General features: G+C 47.1%; 1 protein-coding gene across 1 annotated transcript; it reads right to left on the reverse strand.

Moving 5' to 3' along the window:
- Positions 1–8,382: 8,382 nt before the first annotated feature.
- LOC140681825 (serine/threonine-protein kinase PAK 3-like) lies at positions 8,383–12,434 on the reverse strand. The gene is made up of 8 exons (XM_072922318.1): positions 12,373–12,434; positions 12,198–12,246; positions 11,607–11,719; positions 10,974–11,091; positions 10,223–10,322; positions 9,600–9,796; positions 8,861–8,998; positions 8,383–8,472 (listed from the first exon to the last, which is right to left on the reverse strand). Exons 1-8 carry the CDS (start codon positions 12,432–12,434, stop codon positions 8,383–8,385), a joined length of 867 nt encoding a protein of 288 aa, XP_072778419.1.
- Positions 12,435–14,238: the final 1,804 nt, after the last annotated feature.

Raw genomic sequence — 14,238 nt, forward strand, 5'->3', positions numbered from 1 at the left:
GGACCAGGAGAGAGAATTAATGTGCTATGCAGCTAAGAGTGCTTACTGAAGTAATGATAAATTGACTCCCTGTTGGAGACTCTGAAATGGATTTTCATCTTGCCAGCCTTGTGGAACAAGATTCATCACTTGAAAGAACAGCAATGGTAGCAGCAAAGTCAATAGCATGTGACAGATGTGTATTGAAGCAATGATTTAAGAAGTTCGGTGTATAAAATGAATTATTAGGCTCAAAATGGGTTCAAAAGTCCTTGCATTTCATGGCTCTGTAGGAATGTAAGACAATGGGAAAAAAAAATTCCTTGTTTCAAGTAAGTAAGAGGGATTTTTTTCCTTGGAGTTTCGTGCATGCAACCCCATGTGCACTGGAATATTGTCTAAGCTGAAAATAACTGCAAATGATTCTGTGAAGGCAGAACTTCCTTAGAGATCTTGCCACTTTCATGGTCTTTTGAATTGCAATAACCAAAACAGAAGTATAAAAATTCTTCATCTGACCTTTGATGACTGTAAACAATCAGAGTCTCTGATAAAATAAGGCAGAGTCACTGGTCATGCTAACGAGGTATCAGCAGTTTGGCTTTGAGCCTTGTAGTATCTGTTTCTCCACACAACTGGACTTGCTGCTGTTGGCAATCAACATGTTGGAAGTGGTTAACACAAGTAGATTGAGATACTACTCACCACTTGCCCTACCAGAATAGCAGGAAATACATAATTTATCCTCCAGGCTTTCATATCCTCAGGGTATATATCCGTATTTTGTTAGAAATTGCTGGAAGATCAAATTTAAACCACATTTTGTTATTTATTTAGTAGTGTAAAGAAGGAAAAGAAAGTCACAAAATATTGGGGAGAAAATACCTGTAAGCCATAAAAAAGAATCTGACACAGATCTGTCTAGCATTGCTAGATTAGCTTTCCTTATTCACTAGAAGAAAACTGTAATCCAACATCATGCTCTGTAGAATGTCAGTAGAATGTTCCCTGAGAAAACTGATTACAACTTGTTCATCTGTAAATAAGAAGTTAAAAAGGAACATTTTTCTCTTTTGCCAGTTTTACTTGCTGGTAGTATCCTTCTCTCTTACATATACAAGTGGTACAGAGTATTAAAGAATAAAAAATCCAAAATAAATATGTCTTGTGTCTTTTCCAGGGCTATTCTAGGCGTGCCTAGTGAAATATTTATTTGCTTTTTGTTAATTAGTAAATGACTCTTAATTTTCTGTGTCACATGCAATATCACATTAACACAAGCTCTCTCAGCGTGCCCTTTTTCTTACATGTGAATATAAACAACAGATACCAACTCAGTGTTGCCAGGTGTGGATATTTATCATGGTACAAACACAAGAAGGACAGTTAAATCCAATGCCCATCTGCTAGGACATTTAGATACAAAGAGAGCTACCAAGCTGCAGCCTACTACAGAAAAGGTAATGGAGTGAGCATTCAAATGTTCACATTGAATGTTCACATTTGACATGTTTAGCATGTCAAACACATGCTAAAACAATGTGTAGAACTGTGATTGTATTCAGTAGACAGACAAGGGCTTGTGCAGGCATACTTTATAGCATGGCACAAAGGCAAGAGCTGCTCATCACCCTGAATGAATCCCTTGATATTCCTCACTCCAGGATATGGCAGTATTGAATTATTTGCATTGGAAAATACCCTTAAGATCAAATCCAACTGTAAACCAAAAACCTTGTTATAAGTGCAAATCCAATTATTTAAAGTTTCCTGCAGGGTGAGGAAAGGTATTGCTTTCCCAGGTGCTGCAGAAATGCATAAACCAAGAATGATTCCTGACAGCAAAACAATGAAGGAAATATCTAGCAATGAGTGCGATCCAGCAGGGGTCTAACCTGGGATGTTTCCTGTTTAACTTGTGAGCAATGGGCAAAGCAAAGAAGAACCACCGTGACACTGGCAGATGATGGTAAACTAGGGAAGAGGAGGAGGAGAAGAAGGAGGCTGAAGCGAGCCTCGGTCACTCCGACTGAGTCGGGGGCTTCGGGCACGCGATGTTGGTAATAAAGAGACGAGTCTTCCACCAGGCGAGAGTCTCTCAGGCGGCTTTATTCTGAGGGCTTAGGTGAGGGAAGGCGAGGGAGGTGAAGGGACGCAGCCACTCAGAGGGCGAGCCAGCTCTGAGAGCCCCGAACCAGGGCGGGGCAGGGTTTATAACTGTAACAGGGAAGGAGGGTCAGGGTACAGAGCATCCAACCGGGTGAGGGTATGAGGGTGGAGTCAAGCAGGAGTGACACGGCAACGGCCAACTGGGATAGAGGGAAGGAGTGGTTTCGGGGGAAGAACCAATGGGGGTACAAAGAACCGAGAACTTTCCCGAACAAAGGGAAGGAGTACAAAATGATTGACGTAAACTAGGGGAAGGGAGAACAGATAACTGACAACACGGGAGGTGGGAAAACTACACATCTGTGGCCTCCCATGGCAATGCAGGGAGGTCACCAACCACACCCCCTCCCACAGGAGGCTGTCATTATGTACAACAGCAGGGCTGCCATCCACAGGTAGCAGAACTGGGGGGAGAATGAGCTAAAAGGAATCCTATCACATTCAGCAAGGACAAAAGGGATTATCACTTCTGCTGCACATGTCACAGCACAAATGGATCCTGCATCCAGGTCCTGATCCACAAGTCAAGATGCAAATTGGCAAAATTCAGGGAAGGCCTCCATAAGAGTGAGGCTGAGGCATTGCCTCTGATAGGTGAGGCCATGGATCCAGGACTGGTTCACTCTGGAGCAGAGGTGGCTGTAAGGTTTCTGAAAGCACCTTGAGGCTATGGGATGGGATCATGGGCTGAGGCCATGCTCTTCACAGACGTGGCTCACAGGAGAAAAGAGAAGGTGGCATCAGCTGAAGCTACAGAGGCTTGGGCTGGAAATAAGGAAAAGCTTATTACAACATGGTGGAGTGAGAGTCCAAAGAGGTATTGCATCCTTTAACTGGTAAAGGGCCAGACAGCCTGGTCTGACCCAATGAATGGCCACACTTTGAGCAGGAGGCTGAAGGGGAGATCTTGTGAGGTGACTTGCAGCCTGAATGGTTCAGTTCTAAATTTTCCATGGCTGGTGAGCTCATCGACATCCCAGAGGTTCATTGTAGGGTCACCCCACCTGTCTGAGGGACAGAGGGGTGGGGCCGGTGCGGCTCTCGCGCCACGGCCGCTGGGGCTTGGCGCTCCCCCTCGTGTGTCGCCACTGTCACCAACTGTGCGCGATGGAGGAGCTTCCCCCACTGCCATCAGCCCCGCCCCGGCTGACCTCGAGGTTTCAGGCCCTTGAGTGATTTACTAAAATATGAATATTGATCTAATATCGATATCCGACTGAGACGGACAAAAACTCTCTAACAGTTTAAAGCTAGAAAGTGTATGTTTATTAGAATGGCTGGGCAGTATGTGGGATAATTCCCTAATGCGCACTGCAAAAATCACAGGTATTACAAAGCCTTTTTATTTACAGAAGTCTTGAATACACAAAATATGAATGCATATTCATATTCCTGTCACTTCCTCTGCTCCGCTTCGTATGCTAACTGGCAAAAAGGCTATTAAGCATGCGTAGTTTTGTTCCCTGAAATGAGTCAGGGGTCCATTCTGGGGAGGGGTCTCCAAAAGAAGAAGTAAAATAAGTCTTCCTTGTTCTGACCTTTCTACCCTTCCCATGCATATATGACAAATGAACCCTTGGTTTTCTTGTGTTTAATGGATTCCTAGAGTATGGGAAGTCTGCATCTGTTTTTGTGTCCCTGAAATCTGTTTATCACATTCTGTTTCTCATGATAAGCACAGCTACCCAAACATAAAGTTGACAAGCAATGAGTTAATGGATCTGACTACTGTTAACTATGAACAAAGTCTATTTATCTACTTCCACTAACTCAGCAACATCTAATTTAACTATTATCTTAACTTTCCTAAGATTCTTCATTCTTCAAAATTAGTGTTTCACAAGGAGGTTGTTCCTTTGTCCCACCCTGAACTGGCTGCCTCTTTGGAGGCGACTCTATTCAATGGCGATCCTGGGGTGTGCACTGAGAGCTTTTCAGTGCCATCATATGCCTGAGAGGTAAAAGCATCTTTAGTTAAGTGCTTGTTTATTAAAAGCAAAATTTTAAAAAGAGAAGTGAATCTAAACTATTCCTCATTCTGGAGCATGAGACCATTGCTTGGGTTGGCCAGATTCAGGTGCTCATTTTCAAAGGAAAAATGCACACTGTAGATTCATGCACGTAGATGAAGTGGAAACTTTTTTGGTTATGTTTTTAATCCTAAGGCGTATTTTGAGAATTCCCACAGAAGGCAAACATTTTTGTTGAAAACCCAGGGAAATGGTTAGATGGAGTTACTAATTTTATGTCTTCTATGGAAAATACAATTTTTAAACATTTGGTTGGTACAAAGCATGCCCATATTTTATGGCACCTGACAAGTTGTGACTGTCCTTTGCTCAACCTCTGGTCCTTCTTGTATAGAAAACTGTAAGTCTCATGTGCAGAGAGGGACATGCGAGAGGTCATTCTATTAGAGCACCAAATGCACTCTCTCCTTTTGCTTTGAACACAAAGGAAAAGAAAAAGGTTGGCTGCATCTCTTGCTGCTGCATGAGACCTGCCTATTATGTAGGCACTTGAAATGCCATGTTCGTGTATGTGTTGAAGCTACTCTTTTTTTTATTTTGTCCTCTCAGTATCCTGATGCTTTCAATTAAGTTTCTACATGGGAAATCCTCAGCTGGTGCAAACTTGCCACTAGTGTGCTGTCTGTGTTGCAATGATTAGTCATCTTCCTCTTGGCTGTCTTTCAGAAAGATGTATATTCTAGTGTATCCCTTACAAAGCTCCAGCCTGGACAAGGCTGTTCTGTTCAGTGCTGGGTAGAGAGGAGCATGTCCTTGTGCCAGCACACACAGAGGTGGCAGGACTTCCTCCTCAGTGTCCACTAAGGGAATTACCTTGCCTGCACTTCGAACTTTACCAGTTTTGACAGCTTTTCAGCAGCGTTTCGAGAAGTGCATATTTTCCATTGTTGAAGGCTTTGGCAATTACAGCCCAGATTTCATCCTTAGGAATAGAGGGATTAAGCGTGTCAAGGTGTCTTGGTTTTGAGTCCTCATAAGTTATGTGTATGATGAGAAGGTTATTGTTGATCCTGGATGTGAAGTGGTTAAAGATTTGCAGCTTGTTCTGTGTTGAAGAGTAGTTCAGGGACTACTTGGCCTTTGGTTTGACAGCTTCATTATTTTGATTAAAAATGTCCTTTCTTTAACTCTTGGCTCTTTCCTGACTTCTCTGGCTGTTTAGCTCCTGTATTGACGCAGCCTTTTTGCATATTTTTATACGGCTCCATCAAAAAATGCCTATTTCTATTAATATACACAGGCATTGTCCTTGAAATATTTGAGTAAGAGCAGACTAAAGGTGCGGAGTGTGATCTTTTGGAACTATCCATTTCCTTTTACTCAGTGTGATGCCCTTTTGTCTTCTGTACATTCACACGTACCAGTTTTCAAAAGCCTTCTCTTCCTTAATAGAAGGAAATCTTTCAGGCTCTAAACAATCCTTCATCTTCAAGATACTGATGGCTAGCCATTTGCAGAAGAGACTTACATTCTTTAACAAGTGATAATGAGAATATCTTTCTGTCTAAAGTTAAATTCCAGGTACTTAACTTCAGGCCTTTACTTGCTTAGTGGAACAGAAACCTAACTAGGTTGTCTAGCTTTATAAAGTTTTTTTAATCCTATAAACTTTTGCCGCGTAATAATGGAAACATACCCGTGCAGTAAATGGTTGCCTACAAAATACATATGGAGCGAGAGAGAAGAGCTCCAAAAAGCAAGCCACATGTTATCATTTAATAATTATTAAATTATTAATTTGTAATTAGACCTAGTAATTGTACAAGGTGAGTGAGATTCACAGCCAGAAATTTATGGCTTATGAATGTAGTTTTGCACCACACAGACCTGTGCAGTGGTTTGAGCAAGATCTCTCAGTAACAACATACATGTAAGTCTAGTGGTAACTAGGAAGGCACCTTGATTTCTCCCTCTGGGTTTCTCCTTGTTTCTTACAGCTAGTGTCACAAGCAAGGGCAAAGCTCAGACTGCGAGGACATGTATTCTTACTTGCTGTATTCTGGGGTTTTTTTTTGATTCTGTATTTTGATTGATAGGTATTTTGTAAGAGTTTGAGTTTCCATTTGTCAAATGTCTGAATTTAAAAGGCTGGCCATGTTAACCATGTTAACAGTGTTTATCTTGTGTTACATGTCCTTCCAGGGTGGGGAAGAACAGTTATTACTGTGTCCCAAAAATGATTACAAGAAAATAGCAAGTGATCATTGGGTTTGCTTCTTTTTTCTTTTTACTTTTATTCGTTCAAGAAGAATATTTTGGGTCAGTGTGTGTCTTCAGGAAGTGAGCCTGTGAACATTGTGGTGGAAGAGAGAGCTTCACTTGACAAAGCATGAGATGTAGGAACAGTTCCCTTAAACCAAAGGACCCTGGTAAGAAGAGAGTCTACATGTTTTTGGAGATGACTGAGACAGCTACTCTGAGTCTGACTTCTACAGAAAGGGGAGATGAGAGTAGTTCATCCAAGAGCTGACGGAAGAGTTGAAGAAGCGGTTACTCACTTCACAGGGTAGTTTCTCTGTCCCAGGTAACAATGTTAGTTAGTAACTCATCTCACAATGCCCATCAGTTTCTACCATTTAAGTGAGGAGTGAGGTCTCTTTTCAGTACAGAGAATAAACAAGCTGGAGTTCTTTTCATGAAATGTGAATGTCTCTGTTCAAAGTTCTTGTGGGTGCCTTTTACAGTGCTAGTGTTGCAGCGTTTTTCAGGATACTTCAAAACCTTAAAGTTTTGAAAACTTGGAAGCATTCCTATTCTTTAAACAGAAGGCTTCAAATTTCCAAGGGAGAACCTGCCTTTTGGACCATGTTTTATAGTCTCTGGTAAAAGTAGAATTGCTAGATGTGCTGCCAGGGGAGACATAAACTAGTTCCAGTGTTGACTCAGTGTTCCCTTTGCTTCCTAGATGTCCATCTGCTGTACCTTTCCAGAAAGGCTGCTCTGCATAAGAGGAAGCTACCAAGGGAAAGCCTGTGAAAATAGACCTGGGATCCCTCTCTGTATAGTTACACTTATAGATGTATTATGTTGTTGTACTTACACAGTTAGAGGTATATGGCTATTTAGATAGATATACTGATATTTGCATGCTTAGACATAGGCCGTACAGTTATAGCAATCTGCAATAAATTAAATTTTTTAACTGAAATTGATATTTTTCTATTTATATGTAGTCAGCAAACTCTCTGCCCATGTCTCTCTCCTGGGCAGGATGTACATCCTGTCTTATCCCTGAGAGTTCAGCTGAGTCTTCCAGGGTGAGGAGGAACAGCAAAATCACTGCTGTCACTCTCTATTGTCCTTGCAGACCCTGAGGGCTGTGGACACCATGCTGGAACCAATGGTGCTCAGATCGCCTGCCTCCAGAGTCAATGAGGAGCTGCATTAGATCTCTGAGCTCCAGCCTGTGAAAAGAGTGGACGTCACAGGGCTGTTCCTCACCCTAGGAAGGAGGGATTGCCCACACCTGGGTAAGTGGTTCCTGGCCCAGTGCCATGCAGGCAGTGTGCCGTGGGGAGGGTGCTCAGTTCCCCTAGAGAAGCACCAGGGGCTGGCACCAAGCTCCTTTGGAGTACAGTGGCTGCAGGGGTTGGCATCTGCCTTGCAAGAGGGTTGGCCTGGAGCCTTTGCCCCAGCTCTGAGAGGGACTCTTGGAGCAAGAGCCTACCAAGACTTCACTCAAGGTCAGAGGAAGGCTTGAGGGACCATGCAAGCCTTCCCAGAAGTGGAGTCACACCTGCGCATGAGCCTGTGGAGAAGCCCGGCTCCCTCCCCCTCTGCCCACAGCAGCACAGACACTCCCAACCTTTCCCAAGAGCTGCAACACAACCACAGCCACAGCAGCATGCCCAGCACTGACACCACTCATCTGCTCCGTTTTGCTCTACTCTGGTCCTCTAGTCACTGCTGCCAGCCTGTCTATCCACTAAAGGTTTTGGCCTGGAGGCACCAAGGTCAGAAGACCTTTGCCCACTTCCAGACCATGCCACAAACTCCATATATGGCTTTTCCCACATTTAAGAAACACCTGACCATTCAGAAGCAAATTTATAGCGTATGCACAGAACAAAGGGAAGCTTCCAGCACAGTGAAGGTTTTATGTATTATCGTATTTATTTACACTATCAGTCTAAACAAACTAGAAACTACGAGCTATCAACTAGAAACGAGAAACTACAAAAAACACCAATGGCCTCTTGCAGGGCTAGTATTTCCTGTCGGCCATAAACTGCTGCGTTGCCATGATCAGAGGCGTCAGGCTGGAGGTCGGCTTGGCTGAGGTTACAAAAGGATGCTGCCCAAAGAGAAAAAGAAGACATTAATTTCTACTCCCCTCTCAGGCTGAAACTGGCTTTCTCTGGCAAGCAGAAAGATACACAAAGGAGGGCATTCTGTGCACCTCTGTCTCCACATCCAGGACCATGCCACATGAGCCAAACATGGCTCCCAATCCCACAATTCCATTAACCCAGATGGCTTCAGCTGAAGGAGATTTGGTCTAGGCGACCTGGAAAGGCTCCTTCCAACCCATGCCAGGCCGGGATTCTCCTCTGTTTTCCTTTGAAAAGCCCCCAGACTGGAGATTCTCAGGAGCAGGGCCCATCTGCCGCCTTGGACTTGAGCAGACGAGGAGCCCCTGGCAGCGGGCGGCCAGCGCACCCGGCAGCCGCTTTGCCTTTTACCTGCAGAAGTTCCTGGGCAGACCAGCGCCTGTCCTCGTCCGTCTCCAGGCAGCAGCACAGAAAGTCTCGCAGCCAAGCCGACTGTTGCCTGGGCTTCTGCAGCTTCGGGGTGCCCCTGGTGCTTATCAGCTGCTGAACCTGGAGAAGAAGGAAATGCCACGCTCCACCTGTCTCCTTCACACGCCAAACTGCTCACACAGACCCCACTGGACAAGCTCCACTCCCCAGTGGCTCTTTACTCCCTGCCAGAGGGAGGGAGATACCTTTCCTACCCCTACTAAAAGAACCCAAAGCCAGAGGCAGCCGTAGCCAGTCCAACATGCAAAGGCTCTTGCCTTGATCCCTGATTTAATTGGCTGATGGAATTAGGAGCAACTCCATCAGCAGCAGCACACTTTGCTTCTCTCAGCACTGACACCAGCTCTACAGGCGAGGTGGAAGACAGACTTTAATCTAACTTTACTATTTCCAAGGATTCCTCCCATAAAATGCAGCTCACTGCTCCTTTAGGTAAAGCTGCTCACTGCTCTCTTAGGCAAAGCTTCCATCAAGGAAAAGGCATAGTGATTTTCTTGTGCTATTCATGATGAAATGCCAAGGGGATCATCTGGGCAAGAAGCATAAGAGACTATGCAGCCTGGCACCTATCATTGTCAGGTGTTAGCAAGCTTCCCAGGCAGCAGAATGGGAATAGATTTAGTCAGAGTGACAGGAGCATCTGAGGGTAGTTGCAGCGTACCGTGCGAGAGGTGTTCATCAGGTAAGGAGGTGCTCCTTCCACCATCTCGATCCCCACAATGCCAAAGGACCAGATGTCCACTTTGGGGCCGTAGGGCTTCCTTGTGAAAATTTCTGGCGCCATCCAGTGCGTAGTCCCAACAGCTGAACTCCGTTTGCTCTGCTCAGCGGTGAGCTGAGCAGCAAGGCCAAAATCAGCTGAGGAGAAAAAACACTCAGATCCAGCCAGCTTGAAAAAGAAAGCAAAGAAAAGAATTCCCCACTGAATCGATGTCTAAGAAGGCAGTGTGGAATCCAGCTGTACCAGGGGCATGCTGCTATTCTTTGAGCCTGCAGCTGAGGAAATACGCAATTGGCCACTTTGCAAAAGCCCCCGACTTCAGGCAGTGGCTTTTAGTCCCCTGAAGCTATTAGACTGCTTCTGCCTTGCTGGGGAAGGGACACACACAAGCCAAAGGCACTCCTGACCCCTTCTGCCCAGCTACAGCTCCCTGCACCTTGTGGCTGTGCTCTGCGCTCGCAGCAGGGCAGCCTGCACTGCCACAGGCACCAGGGAAGCGGCAGCACCCAAAGGCAGCCCCACACCGCAGCCCGCCACGGCTGAGCCTGGCCAGCAACACCCACCCAACTTGACAGAGCCGTCCAAGCCCAGGAGAATGTTGTGGCTTTTGATGTCTCGGTGGATCACTTGCTTGGAGTGAAGGAAATCCAGGCCTTGCAGGCACTGAGAGAGGGTTAAAAGAAACACGAGCCTGAGTGGATTGCGTCCCACAAGCAGGGCAGTGGCACACCTGCAAGACTGACTTCCTGGGGGTTGGTGAGCCACGGCAGGCCAGGCTGCTGGCAAAGGCAGCAGAGCTGGCTGCTCCAACACGAGGACAGCAGAGCTTTTCTAAGGGCGTGGCTGTTTGCTTTTGAAAGGGAAAGGGCAATTGTTGCTCTGGCCAGTGCCCTGCAAACACAGACTCAAGGTGCACTGCTGCAGTGCCTGTACTCTCTGCAGCCAGACAACAGTGTCTGGTTTTGCAAACACCACTTGGGGTGCAAAGCTCTCCTTTGAGGCTGAGCTCTGTGAGAGTCCTGTGAGGATCTCTTTGTCTTTGCCACTTGCTCAACATGGTGCCACCAGCCACTTTGCTCTTGTGGGGAAGGAATGCAGCACTCACAGGCTCCAGGCAAAGCTTTAGAGAGGCAAACACAAACACACTAGAAGAAGGGCAGGCACATTGGCAGGCACTTCATCTGCTCTTGCTACTGCCAGGCGTAAGAGAAATGCAGAAAGGAAGCTTGGAAGGGGAAATCTCTCCTCTCCTTATCACCCATTTGGAAGGGCCGTCCCGACCAAGCCATGGGAAGCACAAGCGCCATCCCTTACCTCCCGAGAGACAGCTGCTATCTCTCCTTCTGCCATATGAGTCTCCCTAATGACATCGTGTAAAGAACCTCCGTCCATGTATTCCATCACCAGCCAGAGTTCCTCATCCACCAGGTAGCTGAAAGGAGGAAACAACAGCCTGGAGATGAAGGTGTGCACTTACATGACCTGATGGATTCTTGCTCCTGTGTCTCTCTCAGAGGAAGACAGGAGGAACAGTCATTCACAATGCTCTACAGGGCTTGAACTCTGTGCAGTCTAAAGGCTGCTTGGTATCCACACCAATGCAACAGGCCAAGGGAAATACAATCTGCAGCGCTTTGTCAGCACTGAAGACCCGTGGGAAAAAATCAAATGCCAAAACAAATGAAACCATGTGGAGAGAGGACAGGAACTTTGAGGCTGTTGGCTCAGTGAGACAGGGCCAAGGCCGGTCTTTGAAAGCACACTTCAAACTAGGTATGCCAGCAAAGATGAACGCAGCCCCAATGCAATCTCCTCCCAGGACGCTGTAGATCAGCCCAGAAATAGGAATTAACAGCTCCATCCTCTGCCAGCCACCAAAGGAGTGGTTGAACTTCTGGCTTGCAGGATGTGAATGACCTTTCATGGCAGAACAGCAGAACCACTCACCTGTCTACAAAGGTCACAAGATTGGCATTCTTATTGCCACGCATGATCTGGATTTCATTCAGGCACACCTCGCTGTTGCTCTCTTCCAGGAGACTTATTTTCTTTATGGCCACCTAAAACAACATGGAAAACACGAACCAAAGTTGGTGGCACAGAACCACCAGGGGAACACGGAGACAGTGATGATGGGGTGACAGAGCTGGGCTGGGCCAAGCTGCCTTGTGGCTGGACATCAGACCGCTTGCTTGGGCCCCTCCCAGGACAAAGAGCCAGATAGCCTTTGCCTTGGAAACCTGGCAGAAACATGGTCTATGCTGTCCACCTCAAAGCTCTAACAACACTCACCGTTCCCACAGACTTTCCCATGGCTTTACTTGATCATCCCCATTTTCATTCACACACCTCTTGCAAGCAGAAAGTCAATTTCTGCCAGAAAACATGGAGCAAAACTGCTGGACAACCTCTAGGGGGCTTGATCATTCCACTGGCATTCTCCCTTTCACAGCAACAAAGCAAACTCTTCCAGACATGACAGATCAAATGCTGTCCTAAAACAGTTCTGCAGAAGCTGTGGCGCTGCTTGACGCTTACCTCTTCTCCTGTGGCAGTCTCCACTGCCATGCACACCGTGCCAAAACCCCTAGAAACAAAACGGCCACAGAGAAAGAAGAAGTCCTTTAGTCCCTGCAAGTGCAGGACTCCACAGTACAAGAGGAAAAAAGTCCAGGGACAAAGAGTAAATGGAAAGAACTGTGGCTGCACTCACCCTCTGCCAATTGTTTCCAGTTCTGTGTATTTTGCCTCAGGATCTCCCTCGCTCACCAGCATCTCTGTAAAAATCCCAAGGAAAGATGCTCCCTTCAAAAGAGATCCCACCCTGCAGCAGATCAGAAAGGCAGCCCCACTCTCTGGGACACTGCGTCCTTTCAACTCACTCCCTCAGGAAACAACAACAGCACCACACCACCACCACCTAAAAAACAACAGCAGCAGGACAAGCAGCCCTGCAGCACAGATGGCCTGTCCAAAACTAGAAGTCTAAACTAAAATCTAAGCACATCAAGAAACAGTCAGAGGAGACAGGGATCAGAAAAGTGTAAGCAAGAGAAGTGATTGTTGCCTACAGACATTAAGGCAGGCAGCAGGACAAACACAACCTTTCTGTTCGGGCAATGAACACTCTGGGACATTCAACAAAAGATTAAATCCTTGAAAACATGCAAGGCATCTTGGGTTCTGCAATCCATTTTTATCAACAGCTGCCCTTTCCAGAACAGGAAGAATATTGCAAAGTGCCTACAGCAAAGCTAAGAACTCCAGCTTGAAGCAGGACTTTGCCTAAACAAGGCCCTTCTGCCGCTCAAGAGCAGCAGCTGATGTTCTACCCTACTGTGATGAGCCTTAGGAATGAGGTCCCTCAGTTTTTAGGACAGGCTGAGCTCTGAAGATGACCTTGGCCGTGCCCCACAGGAGCTGGGCCCCACAGGAGCTCCTGGAGGCCTCCTCATTTGCTCGGTCACAGCCTCCTGCTCAGCCAGAAACAATCTCTGCTCTGCCTTTTGCCTAGAGGGAAGCTCAGGCAAGGCCAAACCAGGCCCAGCTGCCCTCCGAGGCAGGAGCAGCAGCCCAGAGATCCCTCCCCACCTCAGAGCACAGCAACAGCTCCTGTGGGGAGGCCTCAGGAGCTGGCACTCAGCTGAGGAGGAACAGGAGCTGGGACAGCTCTTGCTGACACACGCACACACACACCAGGCACTGCTGCGGCACACAAGGGTCACAAAGGACGTACTCAGCATGGCCAGGCACTTGTCCTCTGTCCTCTCTCCCAGCAGCTCCCTGCTTCCAGAGGAACTAGTCGTGCTCCAGGTGCACGAGCTGCTCCTGCTTGAGTTTCCAGCTTTGGCACTGGAGGCTTCTTCAGCTGCAGCTTGTGCAGGTGCCACGACAGAGGAGCTGGAGCTCTGGGACAAGAAATTAATTTGGGTCACAAATGTGCCTGGCCAAGATGCCCCTCCGATCTCATTTCAAATGCAAGCCCTGAGGAAGATGCTGCTGGCCACATCCAGGGCTCTTCACCTCTCAGCTTTTGCAGCCCACTTCTCCAGCTCAAGGCCCCGAACCCATAGCCTGCTTTTACATCAGGGACAAAATGTCACCAAAGGCACTGCTAACCCAAACAGGCACTTACTGATGCTGGCTGCTCAGGCCGCAGGCTGACAGAAGGGGCAGGTTCATTGGCACCTTCCTCCTCTTCAGCCTCTTCCTCGGGTGCAGAGGCAGCCGGAGCAGGTGCTGGCGCTGCCCTTGTGCTCTGTGCACAGACAGCAGCAGGAGGGTCAGGAAAGAACCTGTCATTCAGAGCCTTACGTCTCTTCAGCTACAGGCCCCGCTGCATCTCAGCTGTTCCTTTAGCTGCTGACTTTGCCTGTTCTGTGCGGAGGGCCAGGTCCCTTCTGGGGACAGTGTCTCCTCATATCCTGCAAGGCTGTGAACTGCACCTTTGCTCTACTCTCTTCACTGGGGACAAGGAGCCTGCACAGCCCCTGGGCACAGAGGGCCTCACTTGTACCCCAGGAGCATCCAAAGACATCCTATTGCTACCCCTTGTCTCTTGCTGAGAAAAATTCCCAGC

This window comes from Taeniopygia guttata, chromosome Z (assembly GCF_048771995.1).
Source record: "Taeniopygia guttata chromosome Z, bTaeGut7.mat, whole genome shotgun sequence".
NCBI lineage: Eukaryota > Metazoa > Chordata > Aves > Passeriformes > Estrildidae > Taeniopygia > Taeniopygia guttata.

Excerpts from the sequence above, each read along its gene's own strand:
- LOC140681825 (XM_072922318.1), bottom strand. The coding sequence starts at position 12,434 with ATGCTGGTGAGCGAGGGAGATCCTGAGGCAAAATACACAGAACTGGAA. Across the intron at positions 12,247-12,372 it reads CTGGAAACAATTGGCAGAGG|GGGTTTTGGCACGGTGTGCA; the intron begins GTGAGTGCAGCC and ends TTTTGTTTCTAG. Across the intron at positions 11,720-12,197 it reads AGACTGCCACAGGAGAAGAG|GTGGCCATAAAGAAAATAAG; the intron begins GTAAGCGTCAAG and ends ATGTTGTTTTAG.